Source organism: Spea bombifrons, chromosome 1, assembly GCF_027358695.1.
Source record: "Spea bombifrons isolate aSpeBom1 chromosome 1, aSpeBom1.2.pri, whole genome shotgun sequence".
NCBI classification, from domain to species: domain Eukaryota; kingdom Metazoa; phylum Chordata; class Amphibia; order Anura; family Pelobatidae; genus Spea; species Spea bombifrons.
In genome coordinates this window covers 146,058,071-146,079,828 of record NC_071087.1, presented here as the reverse complement: position 1 = coordinate 146,079,828, position 21,758 = coordinate 146,058,071, and the positions used below count along the sequence as shown (strand labels likewise).

General features: G+C 41.8%; 1 protein-coding gene across 2 annotated transcripts in view; it reads left to right on the top strand.

Moving 5' to 3' along the window:
• Positions 1-699: 699 nt before the first annotated feature.
• Positions 700-21,758, top strand: part of MAST4 (microtubule associated serine/threonine kinase family member 4) — a 61,521-nt gene continuing 40,462 nt past the window's right edge. The window contains exons 1-3 of one of the 2 annotated variants that reach the window (XM_053448003.1): positions 700-950; positions 16,048-16,136; positions 20,540-20,609. In XM_053448003.1, coding sequence (XP_053303978.1) covers positions 865-950; positions 16,048-16,136; positions 20,540-20,609 — 245 coding nt within the window. In that variant the 5' untranslated portion in view covers positions 700-864. The remainder of the gene's footprint in view (positions 951-16,047; positions 16,137-20,539; positions 20,610-21,758) is intronic. The other variant, XM_053448004.1, reaches the window with a different exon arrangement.

Here is a 21,758-nt window from a genome sequence, read left to right as displayed (position 1 = left end):
TAAGTTACGTAGGGATCAAAATACCGGAAAGTCGGCAAAACATTGTATCTGTTTCTCTATTTATAATTTGATGAACCGTATGGCAAACAAGTTGCTGCGTGCCATGTTTCCCCATAACCCTTTGCTGTTTAAACATCACTGCCAGAGAGTGAGAGAGGCTTCCACGTCGGTGTGCATGAAAAAGTAATGCTTTTTACGTTTGAGCCGTCGCTGCCACTAATTATCGGAGGCTTTTAATGCCTGCCCTCATTTTTATTTTAACATCGATACGAGATCAAAGGTGACGGCTTTAAGTCTCATGAAAGACTCCAAGAGAGAGCAGTGTGGGTGTATGTTTTCTGTGCTTTTAAGCGATCAAACGTTAGGAAAGGTAGGCATGCTTACTGAATGTGTCTTTGGAAGAGTTTCTCCCCTTTAACTTGCACTAAAGGAGTACGTGTGCAGATTACAGCGAAGGTCTCTTGAAAGTGAAATGGTTACAGGAACACGGATCTCCCCCGTGGGAATGTGTGAATGGTAGCTGCCAAACATATGACAAGGTGCCTCAGCCGGACTTGCATACGGAGTAAAGGTTTTGAGCAGAGCTGTGAGCTCAGCGATGGTAATTGTAGTCTGGATACGCCTTATAAACAAAAGGTCACAGTAGAACGACGAGAGTCACATTGAAGCCTCTGCCGATACAAAGCAAGACGTGGGGCTTTTCATTATTTCTCCGGCTACGCATGGAATTGCAAGTAAAGTGCCTTCCCGGACTCGTCGTTGGGGAGAGTCTCTCGCACCTCAATCTCTGGGACTTTTTCCCTGTGAGTTATGGGCTGCAGCGTGTCCTGAATTGAAGGGACTAAGTTGGGATTCGCTTTCAGCATGTCAGACTCCAATTTCTGGACGGTCCTCTCTAATTTTACGCTGCCTCATTTAAGAAATCGAAACAGGCTCCGACGCACGCAGAGGTAATGTACACAAATCCGCTCATAGAATACTTAAGCGCTTTGTGCCTTGCCAGATCAATAATATTTTTGTGTATTTGGGGGATTATTTAACAATTTTAAAACACCTGATTTTTAGAATATACCACATTTTTAATATACGTGTAAAGCTGCTCGTGTATCATGCCAGTATTCCCTTAGTGTAGTGAATTGGGTTTCAGGATAAGCAGTAGTTCAGTTCAAAAAGTTTATGGAATGTTAAATCGCCTGTGTACGCTGGATTATTTCATTTTAAGGCAAGATTGCTTCAGCCCACGTGTGATTGTTGTGACATTTTGTGTTCTGGATGTAAAGTTTCAGGATAAAATAATGTAACTTCACTATTTTCCACCATGGATATTGTAGCCATTGCCGTTGCTGTCTTGCCCTTTGGACTCGGTCGACTTCTCTCCTATCACTTTGATTGATGTGTCAATTTTTTTTGTAAACTGCAGCTCATTGCCTCGCTCTTACAGAGACATTCCCACTTCTACAGCGAGGAACGGGCTTTGTAGCCTGTAGGAAATACTCTTACAGGTAAAACTGGTATCCCTCTGCTTTTAAAACTCCAACTCCCATCATCGTTATAACCGCTATAACCATTATACTCTGGTTGTTGGTAGCTGAAGGGACTGTCGGTGTCTGGTGACGTTTCTGAGTGTGTGATGTTGAACATTGTTTGCTCTGTCTTTAGTGCCAAGAGCATCCAAAACCAGTGCTGAGTTTGGGCTGGGTCCAATTTCCACCAGACATAAACCCAGTAGTCCACCGATCCACATCTCAGCGAGCGAGTGCATACCTGACAGCTGTAGATTTTTTTTATTTATTTTTTACATGCAGCAAAAGTAAATAGAAACATCACGCACAGTTTTGTAATCTCAACAAAACAGTGAGACCCCGAGTGAGAGGTATGTCTAGTAAAGTAGCCTACTGAGGCTGATGGGTCACCATTCATTATTATTCAGACTTTCTTCCACCTGTGCCCTTCACATACTCTCTTTGCTGGAACGTATATCGTTGATTGGCTGCCAACCTCTGCTGTAAGAAATGGTGCAGCAGCAGGCAGGTTCTGGTCCAGCCGAGTGACCTCCACCATCATACCAGGTGATGTGGCAGCATTTTACTCGGTAGAACATGTGACATTTTTCTCTCTGGGGAACAGGTGTTGAAAACTGTTGACATGGGCACATTGAAACATGTCCCAACAAACTGACATGTAATTTTCCCTTGCCATTCCAGGTGGCACATGAGAAGTAGGCTCCGCCTACCAGGTAGGGCAGGAAACACTATAAAAAAAGGATACCTCCCCCTTCCTCCCCAGTGTTGTTTCCTGCCCTACTCAGGTAGCGGTTAGGCTGAAGCTTACCTCTTTTTTTGTTTTCTTGGAGCCCCGGGGGGGCATCCTCTCTCCCGACACCCGGTAGTGGTCCCGGTGGATCCAGGGTGATGCGGCAGCCTCGGAGGCTGTAAACTCCGCGGTAATCGCGGTAACACGAGGCTCAGTCCTCGTTATACGTTGCCCACAGCCCAGGGGGCTCACTGGGACGTACATCCCCGGGCTCCGGTTCTCTCCGTCCCGGGGAGGGGGAATCCTCAGCGTGCGGCGGCAGGAGAGCGCTCCGGCGCGAGCAGTTTTCTTTTAGCCGGCAGTGCCGATCTCTCGGCACCCGGTTTTATTATCTCCTCTCTGCAATTACTCCGGCTTCCGTCCGGGGTCACGAGAGGTCAATTGACGAGGAATTTCCGGATGTGACGGTTTCCGGGCCTTGGCGCCTAAATGCCTCTATAAAAACGCCAGAATGGGTAAGATCTTTCCATGCTCTTCGACCTGTACTGTTTTATTGGATTTTTTACTCCTCTTTTTTTGCCTGCCTGTGCCTGAGGACTGTATATTGCCTTTTCAAGTAGGTGTTTTCTCTCCTAGTTTAGAGAGAGATTTCTATGGCCTATTCCATTGCTTTCTGATGTTATAATTTTTGTGTTTTCTCCTCAGTTATGTCAGACAAAAATCCAGACATTCCTTCCGAGGCCTCCCCACATAAGAAGTCTGTGGGGAAAACGAAACATAAAGCCTGCTCATCTTGTAAAAAGACCCTACACGACCCTACGGCCAAAATGTGCAGCTCCTGCTCTCGGCCTAAAGATGTTTCCAATTCAGAATTTACCTCCTGGTTGAAGGGGGAGCTGCAGTCCACCTTTGACTGTTTTCGTGCCATGGCAAGCTCCGCTCAGGGGCCGGTGTCGCAGCATCATCTTTTCCAGCAGGGTCCTCCAAATGTTCTACCAGATACCCTGGAAGATTATTCGGCACCCTTTTCTGAATACGACTACAAGTCTAATGACCCCCAGTCTTCGGATGAGGAGGGGGAAGTTAAAGAAGAAACCTTTTTCTTCCCAGTCGAAGAAACAGGGAAGCTAATCTCTGCAGTCAGATCTACTCTAAATCTACAGGATGATATACCAGTTTCAAAACCGGATCCTTTTCAGGGTCACTCTAGGAAGCCGCAGACCTTTCCAGTTCACGACTCGCTTTCGGCCATAATCACGGAGCAGTGGAAATATCCGGACCGGAGATTCTTCACGTCTTCCAGAACCAAAAAGCTGTTTCCCTTTGATGGCAAGGATTCTGAGGCCTGGGAAGTCCCGAAAGTAGACACCGCAGTAGCCAAGGCTACGAAGAAAACAGCCATTCCGATGGAGGACGCGTCCCACTTCAAAGACCCCATGGACCGGCGGGCTGAGAATGCCGCCAAGAGGGCTTTTGAGGCAGCAGCGGCGAACTTTCGTCCAGCCATTGCAATAGCGTCAACTTCTAGAGCCATTAAGATCTGGCTCCAACAAGCGGTGGAAGATCTGGCAGCTGTCCCAGGGTCTGAGCAGGTCGCAAGAAACTTGTCCGACACCTGCCTAGCTATTGACTTCATCTCCGATGCTTCCATTGAATCTGTCCGTACATCTGCTAAAGCTACGGCACTTTCTGCGGTTTCTAGACGAGCGCTCTGGCTCAAGTCATGGTCTGCAGATAACGCCTCCAAACACAAGCTGTGCAGCATTCCGTTCCAGGGGAACCACCTCTTCGGCAGCGACCTTGACACGATTCTGGAATCCACCACGGGTGATAAGCACTGGTTACCTCAGAGGAAGGGACCACCGCGTTTCAGGTCCAATTATTTCAGAGCTCCAAGAGACAGGGAGTCCTACAGGCCCTCAACATCCTATCAAGAGTACCAGTCCTTTCGGGGTAAACCCTACGCGAGAGGCAGATTCCAGAGAGGAAGAGGCAGAGGCAGGGACGGCAAATCAGGGAAGTTTTGACGCCAGCAGGTTTCAGGTAGGGGGCAGGCTATCCGGTTTCCTGCATGCCTGGGAAGAGATCACCTCAGACCCCTGGGTTCTTCGCATCATCAATCAAGGCTATGCTCCGGAGTTTACTCACCTACCTGCCCAGCGATTCCTGCTGTCCATGCCTCCCACAGATCCTTGGAAAAGAGCGGGATTCTTCTCCACACTCAACAACCTTATTCACGAAAGGGCTCTGGTCCCGGTGCCTCTTCAAGAAATAGGAGAGGGAACTTATTCCCACGTCTTTGTCGTACCAAAACCATCCGGGAAATTCAGACTAATAATCAATCTACAGTTGGTAAATGCCTGCATCAGATACAACAGGTCCCGGATGGAATCCCTGAAGTCCGCCACGGAGGTTGTTTCATCGGGGGACTTCATGGTCACTATAGACCTGCGAGACGCCTATCTACATGTCCTCATCAGAGAAGACCACCAAAGATTCCTCCGTCTGGCCGTTCCACTACCTCAAGGGATTCGGCATCTTCAGTTTCGGGCACTTCCCTTTGGGATGGCTTCAGCACCACGAATCTTCACAAAACTCATGTCAGTCGTCGTGGCCTTCCTGAGGCAAAGAGGCATAAAGGTGGTCCCATACCTGGACGATTGGCTCCTGATAGCAGCTTCGGCATCATTGCTCCAATCTCATCTAGAATTTTCCCTCAGGACGCTCCACAAACTGGGATGGTTAGTGAACCCCCTAAAGTCAAAGTTTCTGCCAAACAGACGTCGGTCTTTTCTGGGAATGATCCTCGATTCAGAAGTACAGAAGACGTTTCTCCCGCAGGACAAGATCCTAAGGTTACGGGAATTCTCACATACAGTCCTGCAGTACAAGTCAGTGTCCCTCAGATCCGTCATGTCCTTGCTCGGTCTCATGACTTCCTCCATCCCGGCGGTTCCCTGGGCACTGGCTCACGCAAGACCCCTTCAACAATTTTTACTGGATCACTGGGATCGCTCCCAGACATCCCTACACAAGAAGGTCCGGCTTTCTCCCCTCGTTCGGGAGTCACTCCGTTGGTGGCTGTCAACCAAGAATCTTTCGCAGGGTCTCCCTTGGCAGACGAGAGATTGGGTGGTAATCTCCACCGACGCCAGTTTGACAGGCTGGGGTGCCGTCATGGGAAGCCATTTTGCCCAGGGATCCTGGTCTCCCCAAGAATCAAGCCTACACATCAATTTTCTAGAACTACTGGCGGTCTGGAGGGCTCTCAGGTTCTGGTCTTCAATCCTGCGGCACAAGTCCATCAGGATCCTTTCAGACAACATCACCGTGGTGGCCTACCTTTCCAAACAAGGTGGCACCAGAAGCAGACGCCTGCAGACCCTGACTGCTCAGATCTGCAGATGGGCGGAGTTCAATCTCTGCACACTCTCTGCGGTTCATATCAAGGGGTCTCTGAATCAGGAGGCGGATTACCTCAGCAGGAAATCAGTACCTCCAGGAGAATGGTCCTTAAACAAAAAAGTCTTCGCCCTCATAACAAGGAAATGGGGCACTCCTCAGATAGACCTGATGGCCACGCACCTGAACGCTCAGGTAAAGGAGTTTTTTTCTCTTTCACCAGTCGGTCATCCCAGAGCGCTGGAAGCACTCTCGCAGACCTGGGATTTCGACCTCGCTTACGTTTTTCCTCCGCTTCCCCTTATCTCCAGAGTACTCCGGAAAATTCGGGGAAACCCTCAAAAAGTCATCCTGGTTGTTCCTTTCTGGCCTCGCAGGATCTGGTTCTCGGACCTTACCACCTTGGCCATAGACGAACCTTTGCTTCTTCCTCAGGTGAAGGATCTTCTCATTCAAGGTCCTGTTCTCCACCCAGATCCATTCCGATTCAACCTCTCTGCATGGCTTCTGAAAGGGAGATCTTGTCCTCCAAAGGATTAGCTGCATCTGTGGTGAACACCATTCTTTCCAGCCGCAAAATTTCTACGGCCACCAAGTACCAAAAGGTTTGGGAGACATTCATCGCCTGGTGCAATGTGCATGAAGTATCCACTCCATCTATCCGCGAGGTGCTGCACTTTTTTCAAGATGGCTTTGATAAAGGATTTCAACCTGCTACTATCAAGGTCCAGATCTCAGCACTGAGTAACTTCTTGGATTTCAATCTGGCCTCTCATCCGTGGATCTCCAGATTTTCTAAGGGAATGTGTAGACTTCGCCCTAGGATCCGGCCGTCGGTCCCTCCTTGGGACCTTAATCTCGTATTGCATCAACTCACCTTGTCTCCATTTGAGCCTCTAGTAGATACCTCTCTTAAGCTGCTCACCTACAAGGTTGTCCTCCTCGTAGCCCTCACTTCCGCTAGGAGGGTGAGCGAAATCCAGGCTCTCTCCAGAGTTGAACCTTTTCTCAGGATTCTGCCGGACTGCATTATCCTTCGTTTGCCTCCAGAGTTTCTCCCTAAAGTGGTCTCCCCTTTTCATGCGGATCAGGAGATCGTCCTACCTACACTCTGTCCGGATCCCAAGAATCCCACAGAACTGGAACTCCATTCGCTAGACCTGCGGAGATGTATCCTGTCATATCTCTCTCGTACGTCGGCCTGGAAGAAATCCGATTCTCTCTTTCTGTCCTTTGCGGGGCCCCGCAAGGGCAGATCAGTATCCAGGGCTTCCGTGAGCCGCTGGCTTAAGGACGCTATCGCTTTATGTTACGTCTCCGCGGGAAGAGTACCTCCCTCCGGCCTGAAGGCTCACTCGACCAGATCCGTCTCAACTTCCTGGGCCGAACTCTCCGGGGTGTCTCCGTCTCTCATTTGCAAGGCAGCGACCTGGAGGTCGATCCATACGTTCGTAAGGCACTACAGGCTGAACCTTCATCTCAGACGAGTCTCAATTTGGTCGTCGTGTCCTTCAGACTGGAATCCTTCCCTCCCTATCTTGCTAATTCTTCTCATGTGCCACCTGGAATGGCAAGGGAAAGAGAGAATTCTTACCTGGGAATTCCTTTTCCTTGTCCATTTCCAGGTGGCACACTTTTTTCCCGCCCATTAAAATGTATTTGGGTTTTGCTATTATTTGTCTGAGTCTTTCTTTTTAACCACACTGGGGAGGAAGGGGGAGGTATCCTTTTTTTATAGTGTTTCCTGCCCTACCTGGTAGGCGGAGCCTACTTCTCATGTGCCACCTGGAAATGGACAAGGAAAAGGAATTCCCAGGTAAGAATTCTCTCTTTTTTATATACATATGTTGATTTGTTTTTTTTTTTCTGTAAGAAATTTTCTGCGGAATGAAAAATTTGTGTTACGGTATACCACATAATATAGGTTTAGGCTATATAAATACACAATGTTATATGTGGATATTTTTCTGTATTGGGTCATGGTTCCAGAGGTTTCTTAATTTTTATTTCGGAAAACTGATGCAACTGATAGACATTTACCCTTTATTCTAGTGGATTGTTTTGGAAAGGTGATTGGATTAATCACAGATAATTTGTGTAGCTCTGGGGAATACATCTAATCTTTTAATTAAAACTGAAGATTTCAACTATCTTTTTAATCTTATTAATCTAAAGGTGTCTGGGTCACTGCTGACTGCTACTTTTGACCTGAAAGATACTATAACCAATTGCAGATCAAAAACTCCAGCGACAATTATTGTGTGATGTTACTAGATTAACAGGGACTTTTTCCTTTTTTTTCCACCAGAATAAAGCACAAAACAAACCACTCCGCTACTAAAAAGTATATTCATCCAAAAGGAGAGGTTTATTGTTGGAGTATTCAGAGAACATTAAAATGTGTGTGTGTATGTATATATGTGTGTGTATATATATATATATATATGTATATATGTGTGTATATATATATATATATATGGACACACACTTAGATATTTTTTCTTTATCATAACCTGTAAATATCGAGAGGGTATAATCCTTTTGTGCCTATGTTTGGAATTGTCTTCCAGTCTCCTTTAAACACTTGTTGCAATTATTTTATACCTCGTTTGTCATTGTGCTGTTGACTTACCCAGCTGGCATGAATGACCACGTGACCCATTGTAGCAACATGATTGCGAGCGAGGTACTGTCAGATGACCTTAAAGCACGATTAACTGCCTCCGTATTCCCAATTTACTATATTTTTAATTTTTTTAAAAAAACCTTAACCATTTGCTGTTCTGAGAAGATGCATCCATCTCACCAAGGTTTCTAATTAATATGATTATTTTTTAGGCCAAAAAGATACCTTTTGTAATATCAAATTTCCCAATCTAAATAATACGTTATAAGTGGGAGAGTCACCTGTACTGTATTTGCTGCCTTAATTGTGTCCACGTCACAACTAAACTAACAATGTAATCCAGTCTGAAATGGCTCTAAAGGACTTTTGTGGTTCGCTTGGTGTCGTCTCATCAGTTACATGTGCTTATTAGGCAGGATCTGGGCCTTGGATAATGATTATTTAATTAAAGCTTTAATCTTCTCCTTTGAGGGCGTTAACATCACAACGCATTGAATAAATCTAGTGTATGCTTGTCTATTAATTTCCCGCACCACTCCCTGGAGATCCCCATGCTTTAAACAAGAGAAAGGCTTGTCTGTTTGCTTATCTGTTGAAGTCATTCAGTATGCTTCCTCGGTAACCTCCAGAGACAGCCATCTAAAACAGGCAGCCCCATAAAAACCTGGGACAACCGGGTCAAATTCTGGGTAATATAAAGTCAATTGAGGGGGTAGTTGCTAGTATAATATCAGGAGACCAAGTTGGGGGCACCAGCAAAGAGGCCCTAGTTGTAACATTGTACTAAATTGTATAGATACAAATAGTAAACCTGACTTTGTAAACATGGCTATGTTGGGTTGTATTGTATCATCAATGTGAACCTCAAAAGAACTAGTAAAATGCCTGGGACAGATGACATGATTAGAGGGTCATCTACACCGTTTCTTTCTGGTTCTCAAAATGTAATATCTTGAATTTCAATCAAACTAAGATATCTGTGTTCTGGTGCTTGTTACTTACTTGTTACTTATGCTAACTGTGGGCTAATGACTTTTTAGATTTATGCAACTCTATTCAGACTAATGTGAAAAAAATGGTGATCTCAAACAGTAGGTTTGGGAGTTCTGTCAAATAAAACCTACCAGCAGTGACATCTTTTGTAAAGCATGGAACTCAAGTCAAGAAAATGCTGAGTGGCAGACCCAAAACTAGGTACTTGCTACCTATATCTGGATATAAAGAGTGCCCTTTACTTACAGGGACACTTTAATGAAGACTTTCAGTGCTTGGGACTATTTTTCCTTGGCCTATAGCGGTTTCATGGCAATGGACACTTTTAACTAACTTGCCTTTACTCCTCTTGCAAAAAATGGCTGCACCCATATTTTTGTTAATAGTTTAAGCAGTGTTCTGTATTCATCAGACAGCTTTAATTAGTAAATGTAACAGCCTCCCAGCAGAAGTGGTAGAGGATAATACCGCGAGGAGCTTTAAACGTGCGTGGGATAGACATATAGCTATCCTGAATCTAAGACAAGATCAAGGACTGGTTAAGGCCTGGGTCTTTACATCAGGAAAAATGGGCAGACTAGATGGGAGGAATAGATCATTTCTGCTAATTCTATGTTGTGTAACTAAACTCTGCATGTTGATCACACACTGTGACACTAAACTAACCTGTTAGGACGTGACGGACAGTGTTTGCCATAAACAATAGTACTTGAGTAATAGGCAAGTTCGGTGAATGGTGCGGTTCACAGTAGCAGAGCCCATGCTGACTTTTCTAGATAAGCGATAAAGATTTGGACGGGCTCCAGGGTAAATGTCTGCTGCCTTTCTTACTCCGGCATAAGGAGAGAGTCTCCTCTCTGTGATTGTTCAGTGCTCCGGGAAATCCGTCACTGCTTATTGTTCGCTCTCAGCAGAAGTGTGCGTCTTTTGATCCCCTGTCTTCTGTTTCCATGTATTAATTGTGTTTTCTCTAGTATTTAGAATGTAGTTTCCCTATCCCACCCGGTCCCCTGTGGGTTCAGGACGCGGCAGACTTAATTAGCTGAGTGATGATGTTTGGGTTCACTCGCGACAAACTGCTCATTAAGAAATTTCACATCGTTTTCATTCTTTGCCAGGATTCTATGAAGTCATTGAGTCTCTGCTTTTAGCAGGCTGATGTAGTAGTTAGGAGCTTAGGAGGGATTACATGACTCCTTTAAACTGAACGGCCTACGTAACCATAGATCCTATCGCTTCCCTGTCCGTTTAGTTTTATTCCATTTTCAATCACTTAAAGGGAAATCTTTACTGTCACTGCCTTTACATTAGCAATTTTATTTGTTTCGTTTGAGCTTTAAGGTTTTCTTCTGGTGTAATTGTTTAAGAGACTGTTTACCGCAGGAAGTGGAAATATGTGGCTAAACAAATGAGTTTCCTGTCTTGATCTACAGACACTGGACAAGCCAGAAGGCTTGTTTTTCCCTCAGAAATCTCATGGTGCTGCCACAACCACAAGGGATTCTGGGTAGGCGCATGCAAATAAGGTCAACAATGATTACCTTTTGCCTCTATATCCACTTTATACATGGAACCCTTGAAAGTAATTGCCCGCTGTACAGGACAGCCTTTAGACAAAACTCTGATAAGAGGTGCAGTAGCCAGATCAGCACTCATGGACAGCTAATACGTCCTCTCCAATCTACTCCACCCTGTCTTTTAAAAGGCTGTCTGAACATGTGTATATACATTGTATATTCTTAATCAGAAAACAGTGCTACATATGCTGATATCTGTCTCGACATCTCCCTCTCTCCTCTCTTGACATCTCCCTGAGTCGCCGATCTCCCTGAGTCGCCGATCTCCCTGAGTCGCCGATCTCCCTGAGTCGCCGATCTCCCTGAGTCGCCGATCTCCCTCTATCGAAGCTTGTTTAATAATTTACATGACTGTTTTCATACTAGTCTTTACCTCGGCATAACACTTTCTCTTTTTGCGTTCCGTGGCCTGTCTCTAGACCGTAAATTGTGATCCGTTTCCCTGATGGTGCCTTTGTTTGAAAGAACAGCTCTGCGTGACACCAGCCAATCTGATTGTGTGTCCTCTGTATTTATTGATTTGATGTGCTTTTAAGAATCACATAGTGAGAATGCTTTTGTATCCTGATTAAAGAGATGGAATGAGCCGGGACCCTGATGTGACATATCTTTACAGCGGTGACTCATTCGACAGTAACTCTGCAGGCAGTTGTGAATGTGATATGCTTTCACCTTCTCTCCTCTCGATCGTATGGTCCGATGCTCACATCCAACTTCGAATAACATAAGAATTGTCTGTCTGTCTATTACTCTGCATTGGGACACCTACTCGGCTGCATTTAACACCTTTATAACTTAAAAGGTTTATTTTTACGTTATATACCTTCATAGGAAAGAGTACTTTAATAATTTAATTAGTTAAATTAGCAGAGTGCAAGTCAGTATGAAACCGCAAATTAGATTATTCATAAAGAATATTCAGACATCTGTTTACAAATGAAAGTGTGTATAAATACATTTAACTTTATGCTGTACATGACTGTAGCTCCCATATTGCTCTTGTAGGGATCAATTCGAGGACTCTAACTGACGATTGTAGGTCAATCCTTCCTATCATGGACAGTGAACCCACTTTGTAGTTCACAATTAAGATTTGTGATTGGTTCTCTCAGTAGAATTAACACTGATCTCTCGTTGTTTGTGCATATTTAATATTATTTACATATTTAAAATATAAAGAGATAAACATCTTGCAGCTTGCACACCTTATCTTTTGTGTTGCTTTGCTTCACAGAGGCACGTTAATGATTCATTGGTTATGTTCCTTATAACTGATGCCAATCAATGCATCAGTCTTTATTATTAAACATTGTGTTATGTAATGTTTAAAACTGTGCATAGGATAAATTAAAGGAGCATTTCCATGTCAAATTCATATTTGCATTTTAAATCTGCGCATATTCATTAGAGACAGGAAATAAGATAAAACTCCTCCCCCTACTGCCTCTACTGGAAGCAGGTGGCATACCTCAGTATGCTTCTTGTCCGTGCCCAGTAGAACTACCACGCTAGTCAATGGGAGTTGAACACGTTGTTCTTTTTGGACTGGTAGTACCCATGTCCGGTGTCATCCAGAGAGTTATATGCAGGGTTGTAAATTTTCACCCTTGGTTGTATATACCATATCTCTTTCTACGCCTACAAACTGAAAGAGAAATACCATATCTATGACCATATTTATCAAAGCTGAGTTGTAGACCAATAGCAACTATATGAATAAAAAAGTGATAGGAATTAAAGTATTTGGAAACATTACATCTACCTAGCTATGTCCTTGGCTAACAGAACCATGTGTCTGTGCACTAATGTTTTAGGTGTTGCTAATATTCAGTTCCTTTCTGGCATATGAACTCCAACCGCAGTGTTTGTTGACTGGTCCAGCAATGTATTTGTGTGCCAGTGACCGGTTTACAGCAGTTAAACCTTAAAGCCTATAAATAGCCCAACGCGTTTCTTAAAGCTTTTGTTCCAATGAGTTTACAATAGTTTGTGAATGATTAAACTGCGGAACAAAGAAACACAGAGATTATATTAATAAGGAAATCACATGGCAATACAAATATTTTTCTTTTGAGAATAACAAACAGTACTTAAAACAGTATTGTACTTAGCATTGAATAAAGCTTTGTTTTATCCTATTTTGTGCCAATAAACTCCATTTGTCAGTCTTGTGATATTTTGCGTGGCTTTATTTGCTCAAACACCACACTGAGCTGATTCTTTATGGCGATGTTAATGAATTCAATTCCTCCATAGACTTTCATTAAGAAGTGTCCAGCTAGATAAGACTTTACCCCAAGGCAATATGATACAAAGTCAGAGTTTCTTCGAGAACACATGACACGACAATATGAAACCGTCTGAATACATTGTTATGGAAAAACAATAAAATATTGATATATATTTAAAAACTCAATTTAATTTGATACTATGAATACAGTATTTGGGATCCCCTTTAATAGAGTGTTTATAAGCAAATATTCCAAAATATACAATATGTATCCATATACAGTGCGTTCAAATGTTCTGTTCCTCTGCACTCTGGAGAGACTCTGTGAATGCAGGCATCAAACTTTCTGGACTACACCTCCTATCACTCTCAGCCATCAAAGTATAGTGGTAATCGGTGCAACAATTAAACGCCACTAAGTGTTCACTGATTGTCTGTTTGCATGGTCGCTCCCAGTTTAGTTCCATGTTGAATTTCATTTTTGTGTTAACCGCACAGAGCCCATAAAGGGTGCCCATAATGCCCTTTTTAATTGACTCATGTTGGCATCAAGTTTTACTTCTGTCTGGGTGTGTTTATTAAATGCTCTCAGTCACATTTTGATAAAGATGAATACATTACTTTGTTTTGAAATTGTTTTATATTTGTGTTTGCTCTCGGTGTAACACACCGCTGTCTTGTAGACTTCTGATTGCATTCTCAGCTGGCCTTGAAGATTAGATTTTCTTCTGACATTTAAAGTCTTAAGTGGATAGTAACTCTTCTGTAACCGTATCTGTGTGTATTGGTATAATTAGCCAACATTTGTGGGATCTCTCTTGTCTGCTGGTTGGTATAGATTTGGAGTTGGGATCCTATTCTGAGTGAACAAAAAGTAAAGGCAGGGACGCACCTGAAAAAGCACTTCTCCTAGTTTCAATTTTTTATTTTTGTCAATTATCATTTATGGTCACAGAAGACAGTAGATGCATTTGTCACAAAATAGAAGCTATTGCTGTGGGTTATATTCAACAAAATACACAAAAATCAACTTGAAATGGTATAAAGTATTATACAATGTCTAATGAACAAAAGAAAATCAAGATCTGCTGCTAGCCAACCAGAGAGGCTCATACCTGTCGCAGCTAAAGAAATGTTTGTACCATCTGACTAACATTATGTGGCTAGTTGGAATAAAGCTTTGGGGTAGCCACACGTAGCTGAGGTCTAATGCTGTTGGGGTGATTGTATATAAGATATGTACATTATATTCTGTAGACATGTTCCCCTCCCCCAGCTACACCTAGATCTAGTATAGTGCATCACATGAAAAGGCTTGGAAAGGCCAGGAAAAGGCCTGTCTGAGCAAAGGAACAGCATAGTTTTACATGAGACCAACAGAACAAAGCCTGATTGTACACTCAGTCTGACTAAACAGCTGAGTGAATAAAACACGGGATGTGTCTGCAATTCATTTTCCTGTTTTGTAAAGAAGAGAGTCCAGCCGTTTGCCTTTATACTTCATTAACGTGGCGGTATACAGCCTGACCTCCCCGCTTCCTTGACGGCCTTCTTCCTGCGTCTAAGAACCTCTCCCACTTCAGGCGCTGTCACCGAGGACGGAATAGAAGAGTCTGTCTGCAGTATATGTTATCATGGTTTCCTGATACGCGGACAATCCGAACCAAAAGGAGAAAAACAGGGAATGTCCTAGACAGTCTTTGTGGCTTTGTTTTTTATAGTGTGTGTAAATGTGTATAATATATATATGTGTATATATATATATATATATATATATGCAAACCTAGAAGATATCACGGTTTTTCAATGCTTCACTTTATATGCTTTGTGATTATTATACTGGACCCAAAGGAATGTTATAAACTAGAACGAAAAATCCAAATTTTACTTCTTAGTAGACTTCATCCACTGGCCCTTAAGGACTCCACAAGTTAATATGAGGCAAATATAGCATGAAATCTTGTCTTGAATGTGAACCCACATGGTTTACGAACACTCGGTTCATGACCAATTCTGTTGGGCATTCCTAATGTTTGCAAGCTGTTCTGGCTTCGTCTGAGATTTACAGGCGCCATTTATCTTCATTGCAAATGGCACCATCAATTATTAAGCGTAGATCATGCAAAATACACAAAACAGAAACTGTTTTATAGGAAATATGTGTCTAGTCATCTGCCCAGGCTAATTTGATACATAAACAATGTTTGAGCCCGAGCTCCGTGATACATTTAACTCTAGTAAACCGTGAATCTCCTGACAGGTAATACAGCAAATTTAGATCTTCTGTACCATATGCTTCCATAGCGCGCCACTTAACAAAACATATAGGTATTAAGTATTGTGCTAACATCTTTGTTATATTGCACGGTTGCAAACACTTTATTTCTTGTGGGTTCTGCAGAAATTCATAAACAAAGTGTTTTAGGTTTCCAAATCTGTCATTCGTAATCATCTCTTAAAGAGCGAATGTCTCTTATTATTGAAACCAAAGCGGTTACAGTTTGAGTAACTTTGTGAAACCCATGTGTACATATATATATGCAAAGACTATACCTGGAAAACTCCATAGGTTGGACATATGTAGTCAGTAATAAAGTGTTTTATGGGGATTTTTCTGGAACTAATGAGCGAAGAACAGCACAAAGTAAATGTATTTTGGAGTCTCCTAACTTCCACTTTTCCCATAGTTGACCGCAGATGTAATAGTTTAACTTTTAATCCAACTATCTCCTAATCAGTTACACGGATTGGAAAGCAAACACAATCTATAAGTAGCTTTTAATGATTGAATGTCTTGATAGTAAAAGCTGTGCAGGTGGCTGTTTAAAGGGTTCTGACATACAGCAGCTGGACACATGGATGTTCTGCAAGTATTGGGAGCATTACTGGGTTTTATCAGAAGCCCCCACGGCATACAGAGAGCTGTGCATTCAACCAGCACTAACAATATTATTTCTTTTCCACAGTTGTCGGACAAGCAACAGGAAGAGTTTAATTGGCAGCACTCAATCCCCTGCCCTTCCCCGACCTCATTCTCCTCTCTCGGCTCACACAGGTAGGAACGTCTGTTTGATAAATCTGGTAAGGTTGGCCTGTTTATGATGATATATTTCCCTGTTGCCCCTGTCATTGATCAGTATTCTAGATGGTTGTCCAGATGATTTCACTTTCTTATGAGCGCAATCTCCAAAGTTGATGGCGTCTCTTCCTAGCAAGAAATAAAACATCTGCAAATAACGTTTAAGTGGGGAAAAATGTACTTTATTCTTGATACATGAACCATAAGAGCGCTGCTTGGCATATCCAAATCAATTAGCGTTCAAGCTGATTTTCTGAAATTGGAGCATTTTGCCTGGCACCTGTTTAGCTGTTATAAGTCTAAAAGCTAGCTGGCATGTATAAGGCTAGTGTTGTTACAAATTATCACTAATTCTGGCAACATTTATTCACCGTTAATGGCAGTTTTATTGGTTTCCTTTAAAAATGCTTGCTGCTTGTACGTGTTACTCACTGGGCAAACAACGGAATCATCCAGAAACCACAGCATTTTTGGAAGCCAATCATTTCTTTTAACACTTCATTATTAATTGGTCCTTAGTGCTGTATTTTGACCCAACGGAAACATTTGGCTGCTATGGTACCACATATGACGTAATAAACTACATATCCAGCCCAAAAATTAACATCTTTATTTGCCTCCTTATTTTTAATACCTGTTTCAGGAGGACGCTTGGCCATGTAATGGCTTAGCGGTACCGGCGACGTATTTCTACGGAGCACGGGTCATCCTGTAAGGTTTTATTCTTGCCCTGTTTTTATAACGTACTTGAAGCGTGTAGCCTTGCCGTTCTGCTCACACCATGCAGGTAAACACATCAAGGTCAGAGAGTCTTCTGAAACTCCACGCTACCTGGAATGGATGCCTCATTGACTTCAATAACCACCTGGAGGGACCTTATCTAGATTTCAGCTCTCCCAGATCACTTCTCTATAATTAAACAATAGCGAAAGCCTTACCAACGCTGTGAAATAAGCACTTATCTAAATATAATCTCCAAATAGAAAACACTCTGTGTGTCCTGTGAAGTAACTCCCATGATAAACGGCAAATCTAGTCGAAAATAAGCGTGTGTTTATTTCCTTTTAAATTTCTTATCTGTAGCCTGGTTCTGTGAATATATTTTCCACCCGCATTACATTTTGCTCCCAGACCCAGCAGCCCAGCGAGGCATGTAGTTCTGTGGTTGGGACAGATTGCACGTCTCGTGTTTTAGCTGAATCGGCGGTGTGGAGGCAGATTGCAAAACCAGAACTGTTGATTTATAATGAATTGTATGTATTGCAAAAGACATTCTGTTCTACGGCATATAAATGATGGTTTGGTCTGTATACACGTTTACATGTTGCAACCTGGGAATCTATCTGCCGGGGGTTTGTATAATTGTTAAATCACTTTTTATGACATGTCAAAAAGCGTATATATATATATATATATATATTAACTTTTTATTTTCTATTACGTTGTCATGTTTCAATTTGAATGGCATTAAACAGGTCATTATTTTTTAAATAAAATAAGGCTCCTTTTAAAATCAAAGTATGATCTAATTCTGAAAAAGCCCATTCTCTGCCCCATATCTCTCACTCCTTAGGCATATTCACAACGAACAGGAATCTATGAATCTGTTTTTCCATTAGCGCTTTTGTTTTTGCGTTTACGTTTCAGAAGATGTTTTCCTTTGCCTGTGATGAGCAGGAAAAAAACCCCATAAAATAATAGTGATAAACAATACTATGAAAAAAAAACCCAAAATGGAAATGTGGATAGCATCAGTGAAAGAAATTAACAAAGAACAAACGTATTATGCCTACTAGAACATACACAGATAATAGAACATGACCTTGTGTGATGTTCTGTATGGAGCTATGAACCCCAAAGCCCATTACATTTTAGAACTAAAATCACCCTAGAATCTGGAGTGCGCTTTAAAGATTAATATCTGTTTGTGGAAGACACCAGCTGTCCACAAAGGATCATGCCATAGGCTTCCCAGAAATGTCCCATGGAAATATATTATTTGACAGCAGATAAGAACCATTTGGCTACTTAGTCTGCCCAGTTTTTCCTGATGTAAAACCTCAAACTTTACTTGGTCCTCGGTCTTTGTCTATCTGTGCATGCTTAAATTCCCTCATTGTATTAACCTCTTTTGCTGGGACGCTATTGCACTTATTTAACACCCTTTCAGTGAAATAAATCCTCCTTACATTACATGTAACCCTCTGCCCCTCTGTTTTTTCCTCCTGAAATACACTTGACTCGTGTACTTTGTAGTAATATTAAACTATCATATCCCCCTCTTCTCTCCTCTGAGCTCTGAATTTCTCCATCTTCCTTGTGCTTTGAAAAACTCGGCCCTTGTCTTGACAGTAAGATTCCAATGCAGAACGTAAGAGAGAGATCATAAAATAAATTTGCATGAGATATTTTGGCCATGGCTTTGGCGAAGCCAGATCTGGAAAATATAATTCAGTATCATTTAAAAAATAACCAAAAAACAAATGATTGTTTTTAAATGCAAGGTTTCTTTAATAAAAGCTTAAGTGGGTTTCCAGAGATCCTCCATAAAGAAGAGCCAACATTTATCAGTGTACAGTTCAGAGAAGAAACCCATTACACTTCATTATCTTAAAAGGATACAGAGAAGCCAACGTACTTCACCAAGACTAGATACATTGTCTATCAGAGGCCGTTTTATGAGCTGCCGCATGCTCACTTTTTCATTTAAAGATGATTTTTAGTATAAATTGAAGTGCAGTCGGCCACTTCCGATTGTTTTGAGTTACCACCCTAGTCTCTGTCAGCAGTTAACGGTATCAATTACAATCAATCCTCTTATTCCCTGGGTGCTAAGGTAGACTCGACGCATCAAAAGCTCTTGTTTTTGCAAGCAGACGCCTATTAAAAGGACATTAATAATGAACAGAGTGAGTTCAACATATGTCTCTTTCCGAAGATTTGCATTTGTTCCATCCCGGGTAAAGATGTACTACTCCTCATGGCTAATTACTGAACAATGAAACGGTTTAATTAATCTGGATATACATTCCTTGACAATAAGCGCTTCCCAAATGAGGCACCCTGTGTATTGCTGTTGTGAGAAGCACAGTTTTGAGATGCTGATTACCTATTCATTATGCCACCCCCCAACCCCCCAAGGAAGGATGAGTTAATTATCTACCTAACGCCTGGACGGCGTTTAGTTTTACTCTAGCAGGTCAGAAGCACCAGCAATAATCTCTGCAGTATATCAACATTAACGTTCTACTAAAAAAACCTACACCATTCACAAAATCCCAGGGAGCAGCGGGGTTTAAGTAATAAGTTCGCTCTGCACATATGGGGAGGGAATCGGCTGGCATCAGATTTCATTTCAAAGTCTCGCAGGTACTGACTTGCAGATGGGTGGAATAGATTTCCGAGCGCAGACTCACGGCAAGGTCACGGATCGGACTAGGATCGTTGTATGCTCTTTGTAAACTCTTTGGCCAAGAACTAAAAATCTCCAACAAAATACGGGGGAAAGTTGTACACGTGATTGAGCATTTTTGGACATGAGGAAAAATAATTAACTAGTAAATGGGCAGACTGTTGTATGTTAAACTGATTTTAAAAGGGAAGTCATTTCAAATATATATATACACAGATACAGTGCTGTATATATATATAGATTAAACCCACATAAGAACTGTGGTTATTTCTCCGAGATGTTTGGAACCTGCCGAGTTCCTTAAAAAACTGCGTGCAAATGTGCCTAGAAGAATTGATGCAGTTTTGAAGGCAAACTGGTCATCACACCAAATATTTATTAGATTTAGTTTTTTTATCTGTTCACTCACTTTGCAGTTTGTTAAATGATAAAAGTAAACTATTAACATGTCTATTTTTAAAGCATTCTTTTGAATTCTGTTGACTGGAGTTAATTTATCAGCTGAATAAACACACGCTTGCTGATTATATGAAATGTTACTAGTTATGTTGTCAGGACAAGTCCTAATGGCTTTACAGAAGTGGATTTAGCGTCTGTTCTGCCTGCATGGTTTTGTAGCAGTTTGCGCATGGTCTGCTTAGACTTTTGAGCCGCCTCTCTGATATTAGCCTGTGAAGCTGGTTCTGACTCAGTAGAGGCTGGGAAGATTGTTGAGTAAATAAATAAATACTCTGCTAGGTTTGTAATCCTGCTTGTTCAAAAGCGAAATATTATGAAGTCCGACCATGAATGGTTGAAGCAACAAAGTACATTTTTATGTTGGAACTACTTTGTGAATAAAACTCCATCGTGATATATTCATTCTAATAATTTTCAAAGCTGTAAAATGCTGCAAACGACTAAATGTTATGCTTGAATTAAAATAAATATAACATTTTCTGTCCGTATTTCCGTATTTTTCCAATAGGTAGCAGCCCTCAAGACAGCCCGAGGAATTTCTCGCCCAGCGCATCTGCTCATTTTTCATTTGCACGAAGGTACTGTAGGAGTTTGGTCCCAACGTACACCAGGCAACAATTTTTCTTCCAATATCATCTAATTAGCATCCTAATTTCACTTAATTGCTTTCTAACGCATGCTAGCTATGACACATTGTTCACGTTTATTCATTTGCATGCACAGTTAGTCTTCCACATGCTCATGCTATGTTCTACTTCATAGGAGGCTTCTCAACATCACACTACTTCATGACAACTTTTGGTTTTTAAACACCATATCATTTACATACCAAGTACTTGATGATTTAATGTCAATGTTGGAGGGAGGTTATGTATTTATTTAACTTTATTAAAATAAGTATATTTTGAATAAGGTACACAAATCCTTTCTAAGACCTGTATAGGACACAATGTGGCATCCAGGGTGTTATCTTAAATCCTATGTATCTTTGGTAACAAGAAAATGTTGCCATTGTAGGTCTTTTCGGTAGAATTAAGTTAAATTCCAATTTGGGTAGCACTTTTATGCGAATATTCATTAAACACCCAGAAAATCCCTTTACAATCTACAAAGTCTTTATGCAGTGGCATTATGGTAGGCAGAGCGTTCGAGATGGTAGGGACCTCTTGATTGAAGTCTACAGTTTTACTCTTCTACTTATTCCATTTTTGTTAATTTATCAGGTTTTTGTTAATTTATCAGGTTACTTTAGTTTGCAATTAATAAAGGCTATTTTTTACTTAAATATACTTCATGTTGGTGTATTGGATTGTAGGAGAGGAGTTTTAGTATATCTACAGCTCTATTCTCTTGAATAAGAACACTTTTTTAATAGTTTTAATAAAGTATCTGAGACCTCCAATGCATTAGAATGCTGTTTCTGTGTTGGATAACCAATTAGGCTTGTAAATCAGGGCAGCATTTGTATCCCAGTCACCCATAAGCCCAAAGGCACCTGACTTTGTGAGCAAATAGGAAGGAAGATCAGGGATAAAACCAAGCAGAGGTTTCAAGAATAGGGGAAATCAGTTGCATGTGGACAGAATGATTATGTCCAAAATTTTCCAGTTCAAGATTTCCATAGCAGTAAAGTTTCAGCTTTGGCATCGGCTCGAGTCACGTAACAATTTACCAAAACTAGTCGTGATCAGATGCACTGATTACCCGTACAATGGAAGCTGATAGAT